At 39.6% G+C, this 23,172-nt stretch overlaps 1 protein-coding gene across 7 annotated transcripts; it reads right to left on the bottom strand.

Annotated features, from left to right (window-relative positions):
• Positions 1-1,557: 1,557 nt before the first annotated feature.
• Positions 1,558-22,916, bottom strand: ZNF207 (zinc finger protein 207). 7 transcript variants are annotated; one of them, XR_009488879.1, is made up of 14 exons: positions 22,727-22,916; positions 21,163-21,289; positions 20,597-20,735; positions 19,878-20,045; positions 19,145-19,220; positions 18,602-18,649; positions 16,692-16,792; positions 15,514-15,674; positions 13,190-13,432; positions 12,340-12,502; positions 12,002-12,185; positions 11,701-11,780; positions 4,027-7,585; positions 1,558-1,720 (listed from the first exon to the last, which is right to left on the bottom strand). XR_009488879.1 is itself a non-coding variant. In XM_059864055.1 (12 exons), the coding sequence occupies exons 1-11, from the start codon at positions 22,765-22,767 to the stop codon at positions 12,025-12,027; spliced, it is 1,428 nt and encodes a 475-aa protein (XP_059720038.1). In that variant the 5' UTR covers positions 22,768-22,916; the 3' UTR covers positions 11,130-11,780; positions 12,002-12,024. The 7 variants fall into 7 exon arrangements, 5 of the variants coding, with proteins under 5 accessions (XP_059720038.1, XP_059720037.1, XP_059720039.1 ...); XR_009488878.1 differs by having other exon boundaries at positions 1,558-7,585; XM_059864055.1 differs by lacking the exons at positions 1,558-1,720; positions 4,027-7,585 and having other exon boundaries at positions 11,130-11,780.
• Between the last annotated feature and the right edge of the window lie 256 nt (positions 22,917-23,172).

The raw sequence follows: 23,172 nt of genomic DNA, 5'->3' as shown, positions 1-23,172 counted from the left end.
GCTCTATTCCTGGTCACATATTACAGTAGACACTGAGGAGAATGCATTTTCATGGGGGCACTGGCATTGCACCAGGGTCAAACCTTGACAATTCAGAAGGAGGAAGATGGAGGATTATTGTCTAATCCAAGCCTGGCCTCAGGTAGGAGAAACAACTGCCAGAAAAAAGAGAGCTGGAGGGCCAGAGAAATCCCCCTCTGCTCACCAGCCCTGATGCAGGGGACAGGAGTACATTTGAGAAGATAAGCGGGCAAAGGCAGCTTCCCCAAGTCTAGACTGGGACATTAGGGTGGCTTCAACCCAGAGCAGAAACAGGATATGTAAACTTACTGAAAAGCAAAGCATTGACTGCTCACCACATACAGAACCTGCTTAAATACTGTGGCAGAAACACAGACTTTGTTTTTGAGAAGGAACTGTTACCATGATGAAAAATTACAGCCAGCTTGGCCAGGAGGGTCTATCTTGTAATTTGTTTACTGCCTGCCCACACCCAACTTGGTTCTGCAGACAGCAGTGCTTGGCCCTGTAGCTCACACTACTGCACAAGCACAAGCTTGTGTCTTTGAGGGATAAACAGGGGGCTCGCTCCTCATATATGCCTACTTTTACCTTTTAAGAAATTAGAAGTTTAGGTTTAAACTCTTCATCCCCCTAGCCCAACAGAAAACAAAAACCAAACAAAAAAAAAAGACGAAAACAAGTTTTAGAGAAAAAGTGTAAACTTACAGATTAACTCTTGGGGTCCCACGCTGCAAGAACAACCAGCTGAGGCTCACAGTGCAACAGGTACAGACCCACCCTTCCTACTTCCTACCAGTCATGTTCACACTGGGAGGGCTTTAACCTGCCAGGGAACACACAACTGCCTTGCTCTAACTGGCTCTTAGTACAAAGCAGCTCCCAAATGCTTCTCTGATTTCCTGGAGCTGAAAGGGCCAGAGAACAAATGCCCATTAGGAACTTCTGCACAGCAGCAGTGTTCCCCTTGAAGGGTCCTCTACTGCACCCCCTCCTTGTCACACACAGCCAATGCAAAATGCCTTCAACCGGTCCATGCCACAGCATAAAAATATCTATTTAACTTCCCTTTACCACCTGTCAGAAACTAACCTATGAGTGAACAGTGGTATCTAAATAAGCCCAACCAGCCGAGCACAGTAATCCATTCTGACCCTATACTCAGGAGGTGCCATTTCCCAAGCTACCTCATCTCTATGCTCAAAAAGGCTTTAGAACAGAGCACCTCCCAGCATGCCCATGCCACCAACTTTTATGAAAACACTGTTAGAAACTTTTCCTCCATATTCTCACTCTTCTAACTTCAACAGCTTTTTATACTCTGCTTAGCAAGACAGCAGATCAACAGCAAAAGGAAGTTACCGGTTAAGAACTTAGGATTCACTTGTCTCCACTTGGAGTCAGAACTCACACAAATGAGTCTCTGCAGCTCACAGAGAATCAGTAAGTTTGCATCACATTATTCTCACCACAACATCTGTTGCAATAACAATTTAAATAGGTTTCCAAGAGGAGAAAAGAAAAATACACAGAAACAGTGGTTCACTTCTGTTTAATCAGACTGTTAGAAAATGTCACACATTACAGATGGCTGCATGTGCAATGACCCATTCCTGAAGAACAGTTCAGAGAGGGTTCCCAGTGGATGCAAATCATGTCAGCTCCACATTTTCTTTTAATCTTCTTTGTAAAGCGAATGCTATAAAATTAAGCTTGTTATTGTTACTATTATTTGCATGCATTAAAGTGATGCACATACTTACCAGTCTCTCACTTTCTTGAATTAAATTCAACACCAGTATTTTGCCACCACCTGTCTTTTGAAAAAGATCAGTAATCCCAGCCCTTCCATACCACTTAACACAAAAGCAGCATCAAGTTACAGAAAAAAGCCCTTCACAAGGCACTAGCTTCTGTGGCCATACTGCTACCGAGAGGGGACACTATTCACTCGTGTGCTTCAAGGTCCTTTACAAAGGGACTAAAACCAGCTTGGAGTTTGCTCATTTTGAGTTTGCTGCACAGTGACCAGATACTCTAAAAGGGCAACTGGGAGTCAGCAAAGAGTCTAAGGAAATGGTGGGAAACGAGAAACTGCTCTAAGTACACAGTACCAGAACTGGGAGGGAAGAGTGCTGAACCACTTTATAGCTGCTCTAATGGTGTGTCAGAAGTTGAACTACAATTTAACACTGTTTACCTGGTAATCAAAGTTCAAATTTCCAGTCTTGTTTTGGTCCTATCTCAAAAGAAAATAAACTTTACTCTACCAAAAAGTACCATAAGTAACTGCCATTTAAAGTTTCACAAAGAGACATCTTTCTACCAGAGTTCTACTACGATCTATCCTGGAGAAATGTGCTTTTTTTTTGTTAAGACACTATGGAACACACTCTGCCCTTTAGTAATCCCCGCTGACTGCCAGGCCAGTGTACAAGTAGAGCTGGTCTGCATCCAGCCACTGCCAAAACCAGGACTTGATAAGGTAATTGAGCAGCCAAAAGCATTTACTCACTCCAACCTAGCACTGAGCATTGCATTAATGCTAGCATCAGCTAGGGTCAACCACAGATGGTGTAAGAAATAGAGACACATTCTGTTAACAAGGTTAACCTCACAACAAAGTATTCCTTTTGTTCTTGCATACCTGCAATTAAGATTAAGCAAGGAGAAACAAAGCTAAATTGTAAATATTAATGCATGTAATTAAGATATACAATTTTCCCCCTTCTAGGAAGAAAAACCTATGTAACATTAGTCAGAAATTTGCCTGTAGCTCTTCTGAAGACAAAGCAATTTAGTGTAAATTACCAAGAACTGATGTAGAGAAGATGACAGGCAATGGGCTGCAAGAGTAACTATTCTAAAACCTGGGAAAATACAATTGCCTTGAAACTGTGCATGTTTTTATGATGAATTTAGCAGCACTGTTTAAGATTTTGGACCCCTACACCAAGCAATTCTGCTGGAAGTGGCAAGTCATTCTAGACCATTCAGATGAGCTGGCAAAACTCAAGTGTCTGTTCAGCTACCACATAACTATGACCTTCCCACTGCTGACTAAGTAATTACCCACCAGTGATGTCAAAAGCCCCTCAAATTCAGAGTGGGACATCATGGCCTTAAAAGTGAATTAAAGCACAATCTTACAGCCAATCTAGCTGTGGATCTCTGCTTCATGCTACAGCACAGAAAAAGTTTTAATCTCTTCTTATGTATGTAGAGATGAGATATACAAAGTCTAAATAGAAATAAATGTGTGCAGCCATTCCAGAGAGAGCTGCTTCTTTTATTCATTCACAAAGAATCTTTCCTATTTTTAAGTATAAAATATTCTATACAATAGAAATAAAATACCAGAATTTCTGGGACTATGGAATAGGGCAGAATTAAAATAGAGGCAGAGCAGTAACTCTGATGTAAGATTAAACAGCTGGACAAAACCATGTTTGTAGTTAGCCTCTGAAGTGCTGAAATGAACTAACAAAAGTATTTTAAAAAGCACAGAAGAACAAGCTCCTGGCTTACCAGCCTCACAAAGTAAAAATCTGTGGGTAAGAAAGGGTAATTAGCAATAGCTAAAGAAAATTGAAAGATTACAAACTGCTATGGATTCTTAGAAACAGAAATGCTTAACCCCCAACACAACAAACACAGGATCCTGCTGGTTTGCTGGTAAAAAACAGCCTCATTAATAAATGGCATGTTACCACAGTGATTTTGACTTCTGATTTTCACATTCTTCAGTAACATCAAAGGCTGCTTGTTAAGATTCTGTATTAAATTTTCCTTAAAGGTGCTTGCAGATATTTTTTACCTGTCCACAAGCATAGTTAAATCCATTATAGATCTTCCAAAAAAGCCTAGTCTGTTCACTCACTACTGGAATCAGTAGTAGGTAACAATCACATTTCAGAGACCAAAATTCCCCTTGGATATTTAAGTGGTATCATTTGAACAAATTATTTCAAATAGGAACATCAGGTACTTACAGATTAAACTAACCTGTACTGGCAGTTCTGTGGAATTTTTCTTCTCTACCAGTAAGTAGCAAATGCTGAAATTCTGCTGCTAGTTAACAGAAACACAAATTGTATTAAACCAAGGTGTTTTACCCATAATTTAGTTTTTATTAAAGAAAAAAAAAAAAGCTGCCAAACTTCAATTACTGCAATTTGTTAAGAAAAGCATGTGAAGTAAAGGCAACTATAAAACTACTTTCAATTTGCCCTTGTGATTTTTCATACATAACCCGTAAGTTTAACAAGGTCACCTGCTGCCTACTAAAAACATAAAGGAAATTACAATACTTACATTGCCAGGTTCCTTCATTAAAGTCCTAAAGCATGTTTTCTTATTCTGGACTTTACAAGTGAAAGAGCAAAATGTATTTTTTCCCACTAAAGTTAATGAGAAAAAAGCTACCTCAATGAAAAAAAGAGAAAAGAAAAAAGCTCTGCATGACATCTTTGTCTCAAAGCATTACATAACTTCCTAAGCTGGAAGATGGTAAAATAGTTTCTTTTGGTTGTACTGCATTCATTTCAGGTAATTAACATTACTGTTAGCAAAAACCAGTTTTACATATTGGCCACTAAGAGCAGCAGAAGCTGAAATTCTACAACCCATGCCCCCTTTCTGAATATGGTAGAGATTTAAGACAAAATTTGAGGGAGAAAAGTTTAAGATGTCAGAAGCTTGAACCTTGTATAAGGCAGTTAGCTTTCAGAGAGACACGCTTTAACTGCTAACAAGAGAATTTTTAACAAAGCTTTCAAGCACGTGCTTCTTTCAGTTAAGATGATATTGGCATTAAAATGCTACTCTTTCCTCAAAACTTTTTCACTTCTTTATATCCTCAAGAAAGAAAAACTTTAAGATAAGTATGTTCAAGACAGTATTTCTCCAGAAGTCAAATTCACTGCCATTAAAACAGCAGTGCTGCTGACCGTCCCTACTGCAAGAAAGCCTGAAAGAATTTAGGAGGTTTTGTAAACTTGTTCAGAAACTTACAAGGGCCTCACTATTCAGAACAGTGTCCAGGTATTTAAGTACCACATCTGACAATTATTCATACCAGGGACAGTCAAAACTGACTCAGCAGGATGCCAGGAACAAATGGCTTGAGGATAACCCCCTGGATCCTGTGGTTCAGGACAGGATATGGCTGGCTGCCACAGCAGCAGGCTCCAGTGCTCAGCCCCCCTCAGCCACACCTTCACTAGAGCACAGTGAAACTGCATTTCCTTCAACAGAGCCTTACTGGGAATCTCTGCTCTGGCAATCAAGACTGCACTAAGTTGCTGCTTACAGAGTGACAGAAACCTCTCACCAAGTGTTTTTTAGAACTTCAGAAAGAACTTTTATATATATTACACTTTACAAACACTTTGATTCCTCTTGATCCCTTAAATAGCTGTCCCAAAACATGCTTTCCTCTGAACTACTTCCAACTTACCCCAGCCATGGCAGACAGCAGTCACAGGCAGCTGTATTCTTACAGAACCCAGTCACTACCACTGTTTCCCTGGTCTGATTATTTTGATTGCAAGCATACAGATTTTATTGGAGTTCTTCATGTGTGGTATGTACTTTATTTACCACATCTCCAAGTTACTTTTCTTGTTTAATAGATCACGTGCAAATTTACTCAATTTAGCAGAGTATCAGTAACCCCTGCTCCTTAAAAAAAGTTATGTGCCCCTACTTAAGTTTAAAAAAAACTGAATTCCAAGACCTCATTTTGTTAATATCTATAAAAGTCACATCATTGAAATACTGTTACCTTTAGTAAAGAAATTTCACTAACAGCAAGATGTCCAACTTTGTGAAACACAAACTGCTGCAATGAGAGCTGAAATACTGGAATGTAACTAAGAACACACTTCATCCCTCAAAATAAAGAGGCATTTGAAATTTGCCTATTTTTTATTTTGAGACTCTAAGAGATTCAGATACTTTAAGCAAGAAGTACAAGCCCCACAATGTATTATTTTGAGTTAAACAGTCTCCTTAGACATTCTAGGGAAAAGATAACTAAGCCAAATGGTCCTATAAATTAAGCAAGTGAAAGAAGTAATAGTTGCAGTAGTATATCTTGAAGAGTTGTTCTCATCTTCACAGTTATCAGGGAGAGCACCACAATGAGAATTAGCAAAGCAAGAATATGCTCAATAACCATTCTGAAACAGTTAACATGGACATGTCAATTTTCCAGTCAGACAAGGATTTTGGGGGGGGGCATTCCACAGGAAAAATGCAAAGGGCAGAGTACAAACAAAGAAGGGTACAACAGCAATGTGCAATCCACTTTAAGTTAATTACAGCTCTATCCTTGAATTAAAATTACTTGAAATCCCATTAGGGGTCATTATTAAACAAAATTTTGAAGAAATAACCAACTATGCTCATAAAAAAGCCTCACCACAAACTTTAAAAATATCTCAAAAACTTTGAAAAAAAGTCAAACCAGACTCCCACATTTGTTTATTTACTATTTCACTGCTGGTATGCTGCAAGACCTCCTTAGCCAAAACCTGCTGTTCTGAAGCTTTCCTTAAGCAACCTCAAGCACTCACAAACAATGGATCTGCAACAGAATGAGCATCTTTTTCTTCACAAAGGGTAGAAATTTTTGCTAGGCACTGCATGAAAGAAGGAACTTCAAAAAAAGCTAATTCTTAATATGAAACAGAATCTCACAAGGTTTAAAAGAAAGTTTTTCAACTCTCACTATTGTTGCAATAATCAAAACATTTTCAAATTTGACGTATTTGAGATGGAGGAAAAAGTTCTCCCTGAACTGAGGAGAAAGAGATTGAAGTAAAGGTTCTCCCTGAAACTTGCAAGCTGAAAAAACTGCAGCTTTGATTTCTCACTCTTGTATTCTGCGTTACCAACTTGGATCTGATCTCTATTTCTTTGCAGGGCTCTACATTAATATTTGTTGAGGTGCAGCTCACAAACACAGCAGTATTAACATCTTAACCTTCTTCAAAGAAACTGTATTCTGTAATTTGGGCTACAAATTTTTTTGTAGCAATTAACTTACTAGTTCAAATCTATTTTAAGCTTTTCAATAGATACATATCCTCAGAAGAGAAAACATTAACAACTGGTATTTACATGCCACTAATTCAGAGACTACACAAAATGAACACTACCAAACCCAAAAACAAATACAGCACAAATGCAATGCAGGGAAAGATGAGGAGGGGCAGTGTGTCTTAAGGACTAGCTAAACAGCCTTGAAGGAAATGCATTCCATTACGAGAAAAGGTACCCACACATCTTAAAACAGGCTCCCTCCCCTTAAGACTCTTAAAACCACAGTGAAAATAAAAAGATAAATATTAATATAGAGCCCATCTACCAAAAGAGAATAAAAAAACCTAAATTAAAATAAATTTAGGGGCCTTCACCAAACTTGCTGCAAGTTTGGGGACATAAATATCCAACAGCCATAAAGCTGTGAAAGCCCCCAGAATGAATAAAATAAATCCCACTTGCCTCAGACTGAACAGGGCAACACTGAGACTCTGCCTCAGCCTGTCCTATGGCAGGGCTATAGGAAGAAGAAAAATTTGAATTTTAGAAAAAACATGACCCAATTAAGTGAAAGACATGCATTAAAAATTAACAAAATTCCAGTGATCAAGCAAACAAAAGAAAATGACTGCTATAGCACCTCTTTTGTTAGGTCCAAACAGTATTTTTTGTTGGTGGTAGCTATTTCTGAATTGGACAGCTTGTTTTGCTTTGTATCTTGATCAATGGAACGTCAGTCAGTTGTCTTGGGGCATTTTTCCCATAACTGATAGTATTTGTTGTACTAGTTCATGAAAAGTTGAGTTAAAAATTCCACCAGCCACTGAAAATGTTCACCCTTGTCTTAGTGTTCATGTAGAAACTAGACCAGTACAATTATTAAGACATTTACTAAGAAGTGTCATTAGTTAGCATTTTAAATTGTGGCCCCAGCTCATGGACTGGTTTATCAGTCTCAATTTAACCAAAGGTCATAATGACCTTCTTGCTGTTTATGAAACTGAAGTAATCTTGGTATTTTTGCTTTCATTTTGTATCCAGAATTATTTGATTCCTATAAAGTAACTGTAGGTTATCTAACCCATTCAATTTCATCCATGTTTTAAGACAGTAAGTTAACCAGTTCTGTGTCAGCACAGCTCAAGAGCTCCACAGACTAAAATCCTGGCAGAAACCACAGAAGGCAAATGCAGCTGAATGTGTTTCTAGAAGCTTGTTTACATTGTCCCATGCATGCACAGAGCGAGGAATGGTTATCCACTGTTATTAGATAAACAGCCCAGCCTCAAATTTTTTATCAGCACCTAAAATATCATCTGTGAGGAAAAAAAATGTAATCCAAAGGTTTCAGAAGAGATTTTCAGCCTACATGTGCCAGCTAAGTAGTATTTTATTTAAAGCAACTTTGCCAATGGCAGAAGGCTATTCTAATGGCTGTATGGAAGAGTTATATAAAAGCATTCTAAAAAACAAACCCAAGCTTTTTCAAGGTTCTTTCGTGCCAGTCTCATTCATTTTGCCCTAAAGATTAGCTGCTTATTACGATATTGAGACCATGCATAAAATAACTGAGAACCTTCTACAGAATCCTAGATGCAATAAATTGTGGCATGTTTTTTGTTCAACCTATTTTCCACCTGTGTCTGAAATTTTCTTGTAGCCTAATCATCTGTATTCAACATTTGCATTATATTGCAATTTCAAGATTGGTCAAAATGCACTTGCAAGTGTGAATTTTAATGTAAGATCTGTCGTGGCAAATTTAGGCGACAACCAAAAAACAAAGCTTCTGCCTATGTAATTATATCACTAGGGTCCTGCAGCAGCTACCCAAGACATGCTTTTCTGTAATCATAAAAGCTTCTGCAATCTCTTTCCAAGAAAGGATTAACTAAAGCAAAACCCTGTTTTCGTGGCTGCATTACATCAGGGATTTTGCTGGCAGACCTATGCTGATTACACTTGGTACTGTAAACCAAGTCTTTGTCTTTATACAAGCAACTATTACATTCAAAGTAGTTTTACTGGTTTTGGGTAAATGCACCATAAATCCAACTCTCTGAACATTAAGAAGCAGTATCCAAAGAAATGAAGGCAAGGACCAACAGACAACGCAGGCACCGAAACATCTGCCAGTTTACAGAAGAATCACGCAAGAGACAGCAGTAACTTAAGACTGAAGGCAGCCACATCACAGCTCTTATTGCACAGGAAGGACAGGAGCAAGAAATGAAGTATCCACGTGAAAATCATGGAAAAACTTTCACCTGCTTGTATGCAAGTACCAATGAAATCCATGTGGCAGTACTTACTCGAGGGGTTTTCATAACATCACTACTAAGGAAAGATTATTCTTAAAATGCATTCAAGCTCGAAGTCTATGCAGTATTAGCTACAAAATGGTACCATTATCAGAATGAGACATTCACTGTTTAAAAGAGTGAAACTTAACTCATACAACTTGCAGAATATGCCAAGTTAGCAGTGCATGCAATAAGGTTTTATCCCCGGAAAAGTAGGAGTCTGGAAACAACATATGGAAAATTACAGAAAGACACCAAAGGGAGAAGGAATTTACTTGACTGGGGCAGAAGGGCAAAGAATCCTTAGAGCAGCAGTATGATCTTCAGAAAAAAGCAAGAAGTTTTATAGTTTTACAAGCAGTAGTTAAGATCACTTTATAATGTATGAATCTTTATGTGTACTATTATAAAAAGGACAAATACAAGACTTCATGAAAATCTCTTCAGTGTTTTGTAATGATCCTAATTAGGTAAACAGAAGAAAACCAGAGTATAAAAGCGCTGCCTCAGCAAAACAAATTTGATCTGTTAGATTTATGTCCAAAGCAAGATGAAGAGCTAACAAAAGATTGACATCAAGGCCCACTCAGCACATCTGCAAATACTGCACATCTGACAGGTGATCAGTAGATACCAGTGATCAGAGAGAACTGCTTCTCAACAGAGGCTTGGACTTATGGTCTTAGAACTGAACACTTCAGAAGAAGGTGCCTGGCAAATCTTAATGGTTAAACTAAGGCCATTCAGCTGCAACTAGACTGCTCTGGATGCTCTAGTGCTTTTGAGACATTCTGTGACCACAGTTTAGAAGGTGAGACAATGTAGTATTTTACCTGTACTGTTATTTTTGTACTTTTAAGAGACAGTACAGAACAGAGCCACATGAAGTGCTTTAGTCCAGCTACAAAACCCCGAGACTTCCAAAAAACAGAGCCATAATGCTCAGTATTTAAATTAAGTGAAAAACTTCCACCATCTACAAAGACATCTATAAATATAATGACACAAAAATGTTGATGATCCTTCTACCCCACCCTAAAAAAAGAGATATCCCCAATTATTAAACTGCAGATAAGGCTTGAGGCTGGAACATGTATTTAAAGTTGACCTGCAAATGAAAAATCCACCACTCTTTTTTCCCTGTTGAGAAGAAGCCATTGACGCTCTCACTTCCCTCCCCTCCAAAAAATCTCCCTCTACATTCTCATCAGAGGTATAACACAGGAACACATGATGCCAGACTCAATTACAACCTTAAGAGAACCTGTCACTCTACTCTTATAAACAGAGAAATGACTAATTCATTAGAGGGAAGACGTCTCTTTGATAAAAAGGTCTCTTACTCCAGAAACTTTCACTGAATGGCTCAAGATAACTTAGACAACATCTGATCATAGCGCACAACAGATGGTTACATATGGTTCACCTTTCAGAGACTGCCAAACCATGAAATTCTGAACATTAAAAGTAAAAACACAGCATATAACACATTACTCTTGCCTGCTTTGCCTCTTCTATGCATTAAGAGGGTTAAGCTACTATTTCTCTTTTGCAGGTCAACTTCAATACATTAACTGGAAGTCACTCACCCATGTGCCATGCACCTAAGCTTCTAGAAATCTTCACCTAAAAGGATCCTAAAATTCACCTCCACTTGCACATTAAAGAGCATCATTTGCAAAGTGAACTAATGGGACACACCCTGGCACTAGGATGTATCTCAGAGCACTTTCACATCCTACAAGCAAGTGCCAGGACTAGAAATCATTTAAAATTTATTGAGGACAAGAAAGCACAAATAAAGAAACATATGCATTAACAGAAGTTACAACCAAGAGTTAGGATGTGCCTCCTGCAGCCTCAGTTTTGAGGAGTCAGTTAATAAGTGTACAGGTCTTTGTCTACTCAGACGTACAGCTAAGGAGTGACTTTTTAGAACAAGGAATTCAGACTTTATCAAAACAGCACCGGTAACTGTGTTCATTACACCAATGGCTACCACGGCATGCATCTGTACAAACCTTTCAGGAGTTGTCCACAGCTGGTCATGAATAAAAAGGCATATAAATTTTTCTCCTCTTTTATTACAATGAAGTTTATAACAGTACAGAAAAGTCACATGACCTTAGTGGGTCAGTTTACTTAAACCCTGGAACAGGAGGAACTCTAAATACATTAAATATTGTTACAAGTTCAGACTTTAATGTACAAGTAGTTGGGAACAGTTACAGCCCTCACCAAACTATGTTGGGGACATGAAGTCCAACAGCACCTGAAGTGCTGTGAAGGCATCATTTCACAAAGAGCAACGTAACATTACAGAACTTGCCTTTAAGGTGGTATGTTCATGTAATTCCAGCGCCTTCACAATTTAACGAACCATATTTACTATACTTCACTTCTAAAAACCTAGATGAAACATGAAAAAGAAGCCATACAGTATAAATTGCAACATCAGGAAAAGTTCCTGTTATTATTCCAAATAATTTTTCCCATGTAAAATAAGAATGTCCAATAGCTCCTTGCATGTGGGAAGATACTTATTTTTTTAAGAGTCACAATGAAGCCTTAATTGACGGAAGCTCGGCTATATTAACAGCACAAGATGAGAAAAGGTTTAATCTCCAAACCTATTAGAGCGTGAGTAGGAGCATCAGTAGCGGCCACCTTGCGACATTACAGGCGGTCTCATTCCCATCGGAGGGCGAGGAGGTCCACTCTGGTACGGGGGCACCATCGGAGGTCCCTGACCATATGGAGGCATTGCTCCAGGAAGATATCCTGGCATGCCCTGGTGATGAGCACCATACTGACCTATAAACAGAATAGTTAAGATGCAAAGAATAATTTTTAAATTTTTTTTTAAATAGTGAGAAGTGCATTTTGTGAAAAGCTTCACCCCTCCCTGCTAGCATAGGCAACTTCACAAATCTTTCTAAAAACAGGAAGCTGGGAAACTTATGATTACCATGAGGTGGCATGGGAGGTCTCATTCCTTGTTGCTGTGGAGGAATTCCTGGCTGTGGTGGCATCATACCTCCAATTGGTCCAACCGGTGGATTACCCAGGGCAGCCTGGCCTGGTCGAGGAAGATTGCGCTGGTATTTAGGCAACTGTGCCCTTCTCTCTTCCTAAAAGCAGGAGAGACAATCACAACACATCGTGTTAAAACTCACCAAATGCAAAGTACATAGAGGTGCAACAAAGTAGATTACTAAACTATTTTAACTACCTTAAAAATTCAAAGACTACTAGTAACATCACGCAGCAGCAGTAGGATTTGCCCCCCTTTCTGCAGACTTTCTTCCTTAATACAGACCAATTTGAGTATTCTGCATGGAACTCAAATCCTCCCTTTCTCCCAGCTGAATAAAGCCTTTTTCTCTTAAAAACAGAAACCTAAAGATCTCTGAACTGTAATTAACATTCATTTGTTTTATCCATAAATTCCATATTTCTAACTGCTGTAACAGCATCAAAACAACTTCAAAGTATTCAGTCTTTTGTTCTACACTTACTACCCAGTTCTAGTTAACTTGAAGTTTAAGACACATGCAGTAAAATCCAAATTGTATTTTGGATTGAGAGATTTCCCACCACCACCAAAGCTAAGGCTTAGACTGCAGGAAGATCACTGCCAATATGCCAGTCATTACTCTGCAGTTAAAGAACTTCTCTCAGTTACATTTTTTCTGCATGGTTTGCACTCTTACCATTACTAAAATACACATAATGCAGAGCCCAGATAAAATGCCATTCAACCTGCCATACATCACAAATCGCATTTTTCAGTAAGACAATGAAAACATGTTACTTACCAGTGATATATCCTCATCTGGATGGATCAACTTACTGGTTGCACTGGTTGTTGTGAGGGTAGCAGGCTTACTTGTGATAGATGTAGCTGGTTTAGCTGCAGTGCTGTTTGTCGTGCTAGTGGTTGAGGCTGTAGACTGTGTGTAAGCCGGGAATGTTGGTTTGGGGGGTTCTGTTGTTGTCGCGGGTGTAGAATTCAAAGGTTTGAAATCAGTACCAACTGGCCCTGGCACAGCTGCTGCAGCCTGTGAAACACAGAGACTGGTCAGTATTTATTTCTCAAATAAAGGAAGTTTTCATTTAAGAAAACTTAAATGATGTCTGTTAGACCTCTGAAACGTTCCAGTGAGATATGTAATTATACAAGCTTGACAAAAATAAAGTTCAGCCTTATTGCATACTAGAGCAACTGAAACAAAGACAAAATAAACCCCGGTATGTACACATATACACACACACAGAGGAAAGTCTAAAATCTGCAGGTCAAAAGCCACCACAACAAAGGAACAACAAAGAAAAAAACACCCTACTATTTTATCTCAAATCCTGAATTTGGCAAATATGTAAATCTTTCCTGAATCACTATTTTTAGGAGCCTCTAAGCATAAATTCATTAGTCTTTCACTAAATTAATATATTTCAGCAACCATTAGTTTACCATTTATTAGCGTAGAGCTCAAAGTGCCAGTATTCATTAAAATTAGGTACGTAAGAAATATTTTAATCAAGTATTTAAGAAAGCTCTATTGTGTCAGAGCTTTAAGCGTTCTCCCTAAAAACACAATGTAGTATTTTCATAAAGTACTATGTCTAGCCACCGAACTTTAATCTTATTTGTGAATGAAGAATCAATGGAAGCAGGTAAGAGGACAACTAGAGATTCCAACATTTCATCTCTCCTACTCTTCTATTACAAAAACCCTGTAAAAGTCTGTTTTACAAAGCTGTCACTGAAGACACAGCAATCTCCAAAGCAAACCTTAGTTATGAGAGAATGCTTTTGTTTCTAGTCACTAGATATTTACAACTATCTGAACCTATCAAAAAAAAAAAAAAGCCATTTTGCACATAATGCAAATTTAAAATCCCCTACATTATGATGTAACATATTAAACAACATAAACTAAAAAGCCTTCACCATGCATCAAGCTAACCACTTGCCACTAAAATGCATTTAACTGCTTTCATGCTCTTTTAACCCTTTAGAACCAGGATGTTACATTTCATTCTTTCACACTAAGAAAAATTGGGCACTTTGACATGCTTATTTCTGGTAAGATGCAACTCATATCAAGGACTCTGCATTTTTACCAGCTAAACATAATCAGGAATATAACAAAAATGATCTGAAGATGTTTAGACAATTTTAGATTTTACAGAATGGTCCAAAGGGTTAAGTTGCAAAGCAATTTGTTTTAAACTGTGACTTCCTGCGTACTTGTGCTGTGCTAGGAAACAGAGCGTTAGAAGATGCTGAGAGACTTTCTGAATTGGAGGAAGCTGCACTTGAGCTTGTGACAGGTGTCCCCATCTGTAGCATAAAAGAAAGGAAACAGTGAAAAGTCTCCAAACAAATGGGTGGAAAGTATCCAGATGAAAGGATTTCTTATATTAAGCCCTTTCTTATGAAAGGACTGTATTTTTGTAAACATGTATCCTCCCCGCAGAAGCCCAAAATGCAAACAGTACATTACAAAGGCCTCTGCTACATATTTGAAAGCAAGTAAGAACTCCAGGACCCATGAATAAGTGCATTCAAAGGGAAGAGGTCACAAGCCACTATCAATTCCCCCTTCACCCCCCATAACATTGAAATTAACTTTTTGCTACACTGACTTACTCCTAAACTTTTTGAAGTTAGAAAAGCTCCTAACTCAGGCAGTGTTTAACTGGTTTAATAAGACTACAGAATAAATTCATCCATTGATCAGTAGAGAGCCCATTATGAGTGAGAACAAGTCACGTCAAGACTTTTAACTTGGAAATTTTAGGTAGAGCTCTATGCAATCAGACTCCTGTAGCTAACACATCTCTTCACCCACCCAAAGTTCCCTTAACAACAATGAACTTAAAGGCCTTTAAGAGTGTTTTGCCTACTCCTTTCTTCCCCAGTGCTTAAAGAACTACTGTCTGGTTTCACAGCTGTTTTAAGACAAACAAAAGAATATTTTAAAATTCATTCAAGCACTACACTGAATTAAACATCAACCCAAGCAAAAACCTGAAAAAGTCATTTCTTGGGCCTCCTCAATAATAAATAGGCACTATTGACACAGTGTCAATTTGAAGAATGTAACAAGAGATTCCAGGCTCTGGGATACCTTACCTGCCCTGCGCTTGGGAAGAGTGGTTTAGTAACTGGAGGTTGTGGGGTTGGTGCTGTTGCAGCAGGAGCTGGAGGCCGGTTCAGAATACCTGGGGCTGTAACAGGCTGTGCTTGTGTCATTGGAGGCATGCCAGGCCGAGGCCCAACAGGAGGGGGCATCCCTACAAACCACAAACAATGGGCAGCGGATCAGGCTCCAGGAAGCACGAATATTCCTTCAGACAATCCCGCTCCCAGTGTTCTTTAGAACAAAGTTTCCCACTACAAGATGTATTTTAAGGCAACAGTAAAATAAAACATGACAAAGGGTAATGCCAGCAGTCACCAGTCAATGACCATGCACAGGCAGTAACCTCAAACACTTCAGAGCAACGCTGGATTAAGTAGTTTTTTACTAAAGCTGCAATAATGAAGTTTATGCTCTCAACAAACCAATACAATTCATGCAGTAACTGTTTCTGACACACTGCAGGTACACTGCCAAGAGTATGGATGACACTGTTACAAAATCTGAGACTGAATTGTTTCTGAATGGTACCAGAACTGTGACTGAACCACTGCCAGCTTTGCTGGGGTCATCAGTAAAGTGGACTGGGACATTTTGCAGTGTCACCACAACACCTGCATTTGGTGTGTGTGGAGCTGTAGGAAAAGGGAAGTTAACAGCTCCCATGGGGGTTCCATCAAGCAAACCAGCTACTGGTCAGGTGGAACACCCAGGGAATTTAGGGCTACTTAAGAGCTGCACAAGCTCACAAACATCTCTTCAAGCTATGGTAAGAGACCAAAACATCAGTTAAGTTTCTTCACACTGCAGGCTCATTCGTTGGGTAAACCACCCAACTATTCCCCACTTTCCACATTTTCAGTCATTACTGTTTTCCAACTGCAGCCACAAACATTCATTTTAAAAAAGGGATGAAGAGAGACCAGGCAACACAATACTGTGAGAAAATGCAGTAAACCGAAGAAACGGTATTCTATTTTTTACTTTAACAATGGTATAAAAGTCAAATAATTATTTATTATCAGAAGCCATAAATAAACCACCTCTGCACAAGAGTGGCTTCTGTGGCAGTCCAGCCACATCAAGGTGGTGGGTGGTGGCATAAGTCTTTATGTTCTTTACATACATTCTAAATCTTAGTAGAAATAAATAAATTAAATTAAACTCTCACCATAGTACGAGTTCGACAACCCTGACCTACCTGGTGGCATACCAGGCATAAGAGGTGGGATTCCTGGCCCAGGAGGCATCATTCCACCCATTGGCATCATCCTATTGGAAAAGAAAATGAGCACTGGTATGAACAGGCATGATAAAGTTTTAAGACAATTGGCACATCCCTGTATTAGACAAAAAATTATGGTAAATAATTTCAAGATGCTCTCAAGAGAGACAATTCCGAACCGACTCCACCAGAATAAAACCAATACATAACCCAGCACCCAAAACCCCAAACACTTGTTTGAACTTTAATTTCTCAAGATCCCACTTCCTCTAATATGAGATTTCCAAAACTAGTGTTTCTTGAAATCTCTCTCAAAACTACAAGCTGCAGGAGAGTGTTCCAAGAACCTGATCTAAATACATTCACGGAGTCTGAACGTAGCAAAATCAGCTAGCTCCAATGACACTACAGTCACTGCACATCTGCTACTGACACTGACTGGCAGATAACCCAGAGCTGTAGAACTACCCAGAAAATATTGACAAAAGCAGAGCAGAGACCATAGGGCAAGAAAGCTTCTTGAGTTTCAATTACAGAAAACACTCCATACACTAATGATAAAGTGGGATTTTGGTTTTTTAATATGAGAAATCCTCATTGTAACATATTTTTCCTTCACATTAAAAAGAAACCATTTGGTTTCTCTTCCTAAATGAATATGTATGAGCCCTTTACAGTAAACAAACAAGTGTAGCTTAATTTTCTGCAGACATTCAAAAATGGATTAGGGAAACAAAATAAAAGAATATTTATTACTTTAGCAAGCAAGATGAGCTGATCTTCAGTACTACAGCACAAACCAAAACCCCACTAAGAAGCAGTTTCTGTTTGTATGACAGTTAAGACACCTTCACCACTGCTGTTTTCAGATCAAATCCCATGCACAAGTGAGCATTCTTTCTGGCAAGTCTGATTTCTGCTCTCAACTCATCTACCACCGCTACGCAGGGAACAACCACTGCAGAAGCAGCAATGACTGAGAACACAGACCCATCATCCCTGTTTTGGCTGGAGAAGGCAAAGTCTGTCTTGCCACCCAGGAGACACCGAAACAAGTGCTGGATGCTCACTGCCTGCGGCTCCAGAAGAATGACTTCTGAGAAACTGCAGAGAGTGCTACAACTGGTGTCACACTAACACCAAATTTGCTTTGTGTCTCCTAATTCTTTGGTCATTTTTAAAAGTTAATCAGGTTAAGTAAGCAAAATTTTAGATTAGAATAGACAAAAGCATAATGCAACATCACCCTCTCCTCCCAAAATGAAATGCAGTAAAATTTTGGCAAATTAATTTGTGTTTTTACAGGTGACATAACATTCACCTGAAGTTAACAGGGAATTTAAGGAGGACTAAGTGTCCAACAACCTGATTAAATTCTGTTGAGTTTCCACCCAGAAAAGCTTAAGTTCTGATCAGCATCCACACCATGTTCAACTATGACAGGATTTTTCAATTCAAAGGCTGTTAAATCATTATCTATGTCTCAGAAGACAATGAGCTTTCACCTCAGTTAACTTAAAGTTTAGATTAAACTGAGTTCCTGCAGAATGTCCTGCAGCGTGAAGGATCAAGCACATGGAGCTGCTCAAGCTCTGCTTCAAGAGAGGCTTTAAATCTCTAAGCTCTGTTTGGTTCTTATTTTGTAGAAGGCATTTCACATACACTTTTGTAATATTCCTTTAGAGAAAAGCATAAAACTTTAATGTATTATACAGTGACAAAACCTAATTAGACACCTTCCCCAAATTCTTAGGCAATATTCAAAGGTTTTCAGTAAAACAATTTCTAGCTTATCAAAAACGTGACATAAAATGGCATAATAAATGTACCTAGAATTACATTAATGAGATGCTTACATGTTTCCACCACAAAATGACTGCATGTATTTTCTCTGTTGATGTAATCTGTGAAAATTTATGACAAAATCAAAAATCTAACTGTGAATTTCCAAACACATTGTGATAGGGTATGGTGTCAACCCCACAACAAGCATAAAAACCAACATATTTTGCCCAAAATACAAGAAAAATATAAACTATCCAGTACTTTTTTTCCTGTTATGTTGATGACTGATAACCAGATGCACAACATAAATGCAATACACAAGGGAACAGTGGCTCACAGAAGGCTCTAAACCAACACAACAAAATTTTGTGCTAATATATTACTTCTTAATAACTATTAAGTCAGAAAAAAGGCAAGATACTTAATACATAAACCCAGTTTGTCCATATTTTACATGTTGGTTTACAGCCATCCAGTTCTTTGGTTAGTCTTAATATTTAAGTTACAGAGTTCACAATTCCCTACTGTACATTTTTTAATTAGCTTTACTTTTTCTGTGACAGTTTAAAATGCACAATATGAACATGTAATACTAAATCTTTCTTGCTACTCACCCAGGTGGCATTCCAGGCATAACTGGAGGCATTCCAGGCATCATAGGTGGAACACCTGCCATTAATGGGGGTATACCTTAAAAGAAAAATAAATTTTCAACAACTCTGATAATATACAGTTGCAAACAAATGTCATCTACTAAGTTTACAATGGATAAATGCTTTACAGCAAGTTCTAAAAGATTGGCTTTTGAAATAATATTACCTACAAACAGTGCAATATAAACACTATCTGCAAATTTGACTTTGATTGATTGTCCTCAGCCCTGCAAGATTGTGAATTTCCTTGGTGGTCTCCAAAGAAGACATCTTATTACGAGAGGCCATTCTTCACTCACTGATCAAAATTCTTTCCTCACTCTATCTGTAGCCTGTGTATGAACAGCCTGCTCTGTGTTAGAAGTGTCCAGATGCACAGCAGCTCTGCCCTGTTTCCAACACCCTGTTATAAATACTACAAACAAGTACCACTGGCAGACTTCTTTTTGAACCTGTCTTACTACCAGATGCCTTCAGTCTACATGCCAGCATTAGGTATCTGAATCTAGTCCACCAAGGAAGATGAGCTCATGCACAGAACAGGGAAAGAAAATTAACAAACTACTTATCTGCACCTCCCAGAACTATTCTGTGACCCGTGATAAAAGGGCAGATTACTACTCAAGCACACAAGCAGCAATTCACGTTTCTTCTGAGGTTTTCAGAAACGACCTAGCATAACACACCCACTCACCTGGAGGCATCCCTGGCGCACCTGGCACAGGAGGCAAACCTGGCTGTGCCATTGGGGGAATGTACCCCTGCTGTGGCTGAACTTGCTGGGGTTGAAATGAAGTTGAAGCTGCAGATTCATCATCTTCATACTCATCAGAATCATCCTGTTGTTTCTTTTTCTGGCTCTCTGCAGACAGTACAACGCACACGGTCAAACTGAACGCATATTATATTCCATAAAATCAACTAATAGTTAAATTCAAACCTTGCCAGTGTTCAAAAAGTCACAGAAATACAAAGAAAGAATGCTGTGTGAGCCCACCTACAGCCACAAATAAAGGGAAGGAACACGACTCACACTGCCATTACCCTGAACACACAGAGGGATCTGCCCTCTTGTCAATGTCACGCTGACCTGTATAAGCCAAAGCATTTAACCAAATGCTTGAACAGCAAAGAAACTGAAGCATCTGGGAATCATCAGGACAGTTTTACCTCTAGCCTTTCCTACCTTCACCCTCACAAACAAATGACCATGTCCATATTCCTTAGGTAATTGTTGTAGCTGCTCTGGCAGCAGCTACTTCTGAACAGGAAAGGAAAAATCCCTCCCACGTGGCTGGCAAACGCCTAGAGCTGCTGTCAGAGAATGCATTAAATCCCACCCTCACTGAGTGCCACAGCTGAGTAAGGAACACACCAGGGAAATGACAGACAACCTGCCACATTCCACCTTACCCTGAGTTTTTTGTTCAAGTAACCTCCTCCGTTCCTCCATGTCTTTTTCTGGAATGCCTTCCATTCCATAGATTTCCAGTTCAATGTCTGTTCTTCCGGGAATAGCATTTGGAACAGCATCTATTGTTTCTTTATGTACCTAAAGAAAAAAAAAAACTTAAATCCTGCTGACTAAATTTCAGAGTAAATTCTCTGTGCTCTTCAGGCAGTTTAAAGACAGAAAAGAAACATCCTTAATGGGACTAATCTCTCTGGCCAAGCATTTTCTTGATGTGAGCCTCCTAATCTCTGGTAACTACTATTACTCTCAAAACCAGCTTATATTAACTTTAAAAAACTGAGACAGCACAATTCCTTCACTCCTACAAAACTCCTAAGAAAGATCTCTGCTGCACAGCGGCCATTTGACTGCTGACACAGCAAGACTGTGCTGCAATCAGGCCATTGCTGTCCTTTTCTCACCAGTTTTACAGACTCTGGAAGCCCCCACCCCCCCTTCTTAAGGGCACTTAATTTAAATTTTAGATACCGTAAAGACAAGCTCATTTAAATCCAAAACTCCTTACCTGCATGCAGTGTATAGCTAAACCAGGTCCTGTATACAGTTTCTTATGACATATATGGCATTTAAAGTGCTTTGCTTTTTGATGCTGTATAAGGATTTTCTCATCATCAAAATCCCTATTACAGTACCTATTGAAGACTGTTAAGAAAACATTTAATACTGGAAATGACCTTTTAGACAGGACTAAGGTAATGAGCACCAGTGTGACTTTACTCAAAGCTAAAGAAAGGCACAAGAAGCATCTCTGAGCATTCAAAGGGTGACAAATATTTCATGGATGTCTGAAAACAAACACCATCATCTGGTCCAGCAGACCCCTCTTTACACAGGTACAGAAGTGGGAAGGTGTCTGCATGCAATCAGAATCATCATCTGATTCCAAATTGTTTGACTCATGGTTTTTAAGTCCTACCTATTTTTCTCTTCAGGGGTGTGAATGCTGCTACAGCATTAAAGGAGAAACGGGCTTGAAATGAGCAAAAGGGAAATTATGCAAATGACCCAGAAGTGCCTCTTTAATCAATTACCAGTAACTAACAATCATAAAAGAGAACAAAGGTTTTAGTTTAAAATTCCCTTCCTCTTCCAGTTATCCAGCTATCAATTTTTATGACACAGCAGAATTTGCTGCAGTAACAGAAGAATTCTCTGCTTTTAAGAAGAAATATTTTAAGCAAAGAACTGTTTGGACATCTATGTTAACACGAGTGGTAAACTGCATTTCCTTTCTGTGGGTCAGCATTCATATTTCAGCAAACACTCCACACATTTTCCTAGGTGAGACAAATACACATTAGCTATTTATTACTAAGAAAATGTTAACATTGCTAACTAACACAATGTGTCCCTTGCTTCCGCCAAAACGTGAAATAAATTAATGTCTAAAACAATCACAGATGCCTTCCATGACAAAATGGTAAAATATCTCGGAGCACCTTCTAAATTTCTTTATTAAACAATTCTCGAGAACAGAAACGTAAGAGAGAAGGTGTATTCATACTCACTCTACAACAGTGAGTACATTCTGAAGGAACAATCAAATAAAAATCCACCAGTATTTCTGGATACTGAAAAATTAAAGCTGATCATGATGCAGCAATTACAAATTAAAAGCTTCCCCCGTCACGAAGAAAAAAAAAAAAACTCTTTAAAAATTTTTCTTTTAATCACATCCTAGCTCATTCCGTGAATAAATGTATTTATTAGGAGCAGTATTTTCTCTCTTTAACATCCTCCCTCACAACGGATAAAGACAATTCTCCATTTCCCACTGCCCCGGCTTTAGGGATCGGGCGGGAGGCCGCGGCCTCAGCAAGGGCGACGGGAGCGGGCCGGAGGCCGTGCGGCGGGTGGGGAGCACAGGAAGGGCACAGACCAGGCCCCATTCGGAGGAGCACAGGGTTAGAACAAGGCCAAGCACCAAAACAAACCGTAAGGAGCGTGGGGAGAAGAGCTGAGCCCCATCTCGGGACGAGACGGAACGGGACCGAGCCTCGCGCCAGGCCGCGCCGCTACCCTCCCCCACCCAGCTCTCTGCATCCGCCGCGTCCCACATAGAAGGATACCAGCACCAAGGCTTGAGCTGCTTCTTCTTCTTACGGCCCATAGCGGCGTCACCCCGACCTACAGAGCAGGAGAGCCGAGCGCTCCCTCAGAGCAGCAGCGCCCGCGCGGCCGCCCCGGACCGAGCAAGAGGCACAAAATGGCGGCCGAGCTCCCTCAGGCGCCGCTGCGGCCTCCGAACTCCCAGAACACACCGCGCCAGCAGGGCGGGGCGCGCCCGCGTGACGCGCTCGCGGTCGCCCCCACCGGGCTCTCCCGTGACGCCTCACGGCGCCGCCGCCATTTTGCCCGGTCGGATCTGTAAGCCTGGGGCACCTGAGCGTGTTACAGGAACAGTCACGGAGTGGTTTGGGCTGTGAGGGGCCTTAAAGCCCATCTCGTTCCACCCATGGGCAGGGACACCTTCCCTTCCACTAGACCAAGTTGCTCGAAGCCGTGTCCAACCTGA

Source organism: Haemorhous mexicanus, chromosome 20 (assembly GCF_027477595.1).
Source record: "Haemorhous mexicanus isolate bHaeMex1 chromosome 20, bHaeMex1.pri, whole genome shotgun sequence".
NCBI lineage: Eukaryota > Metazoa > Chordata > Aves > Passeriformes > Fringillidae > Haemorhous > Haemorhous mexicanus.
This window is presented reverse-complemented; position numbering and strand designations above follow the sequence as displayed.

Bases quoted from the DNA above. Each gene is read 5' to 3' on its own strand.
- ZNF207 (XM_059864054.1), bottom strand. From the start codon at position 22,767: ATGGGCCGTAAGAAGAAGAAGCAGCTCAAGCCTTGGTGCTG. The intron at 21,290-22,726 runs GTATCCTTCTAT...AGTCTTCAATAG, and splicing joins CAGCTCAAGCCTTGGTGCTG to GTACTGTAATAGGGATTTTG. The intron at 19,221-19,877 runs GTGAGTGGGTGT...TTTTCTTTTAAG, and splicing joins TGCGCCAGGGATGCCTCCAG to GTATACCCCCATTAATGGCA.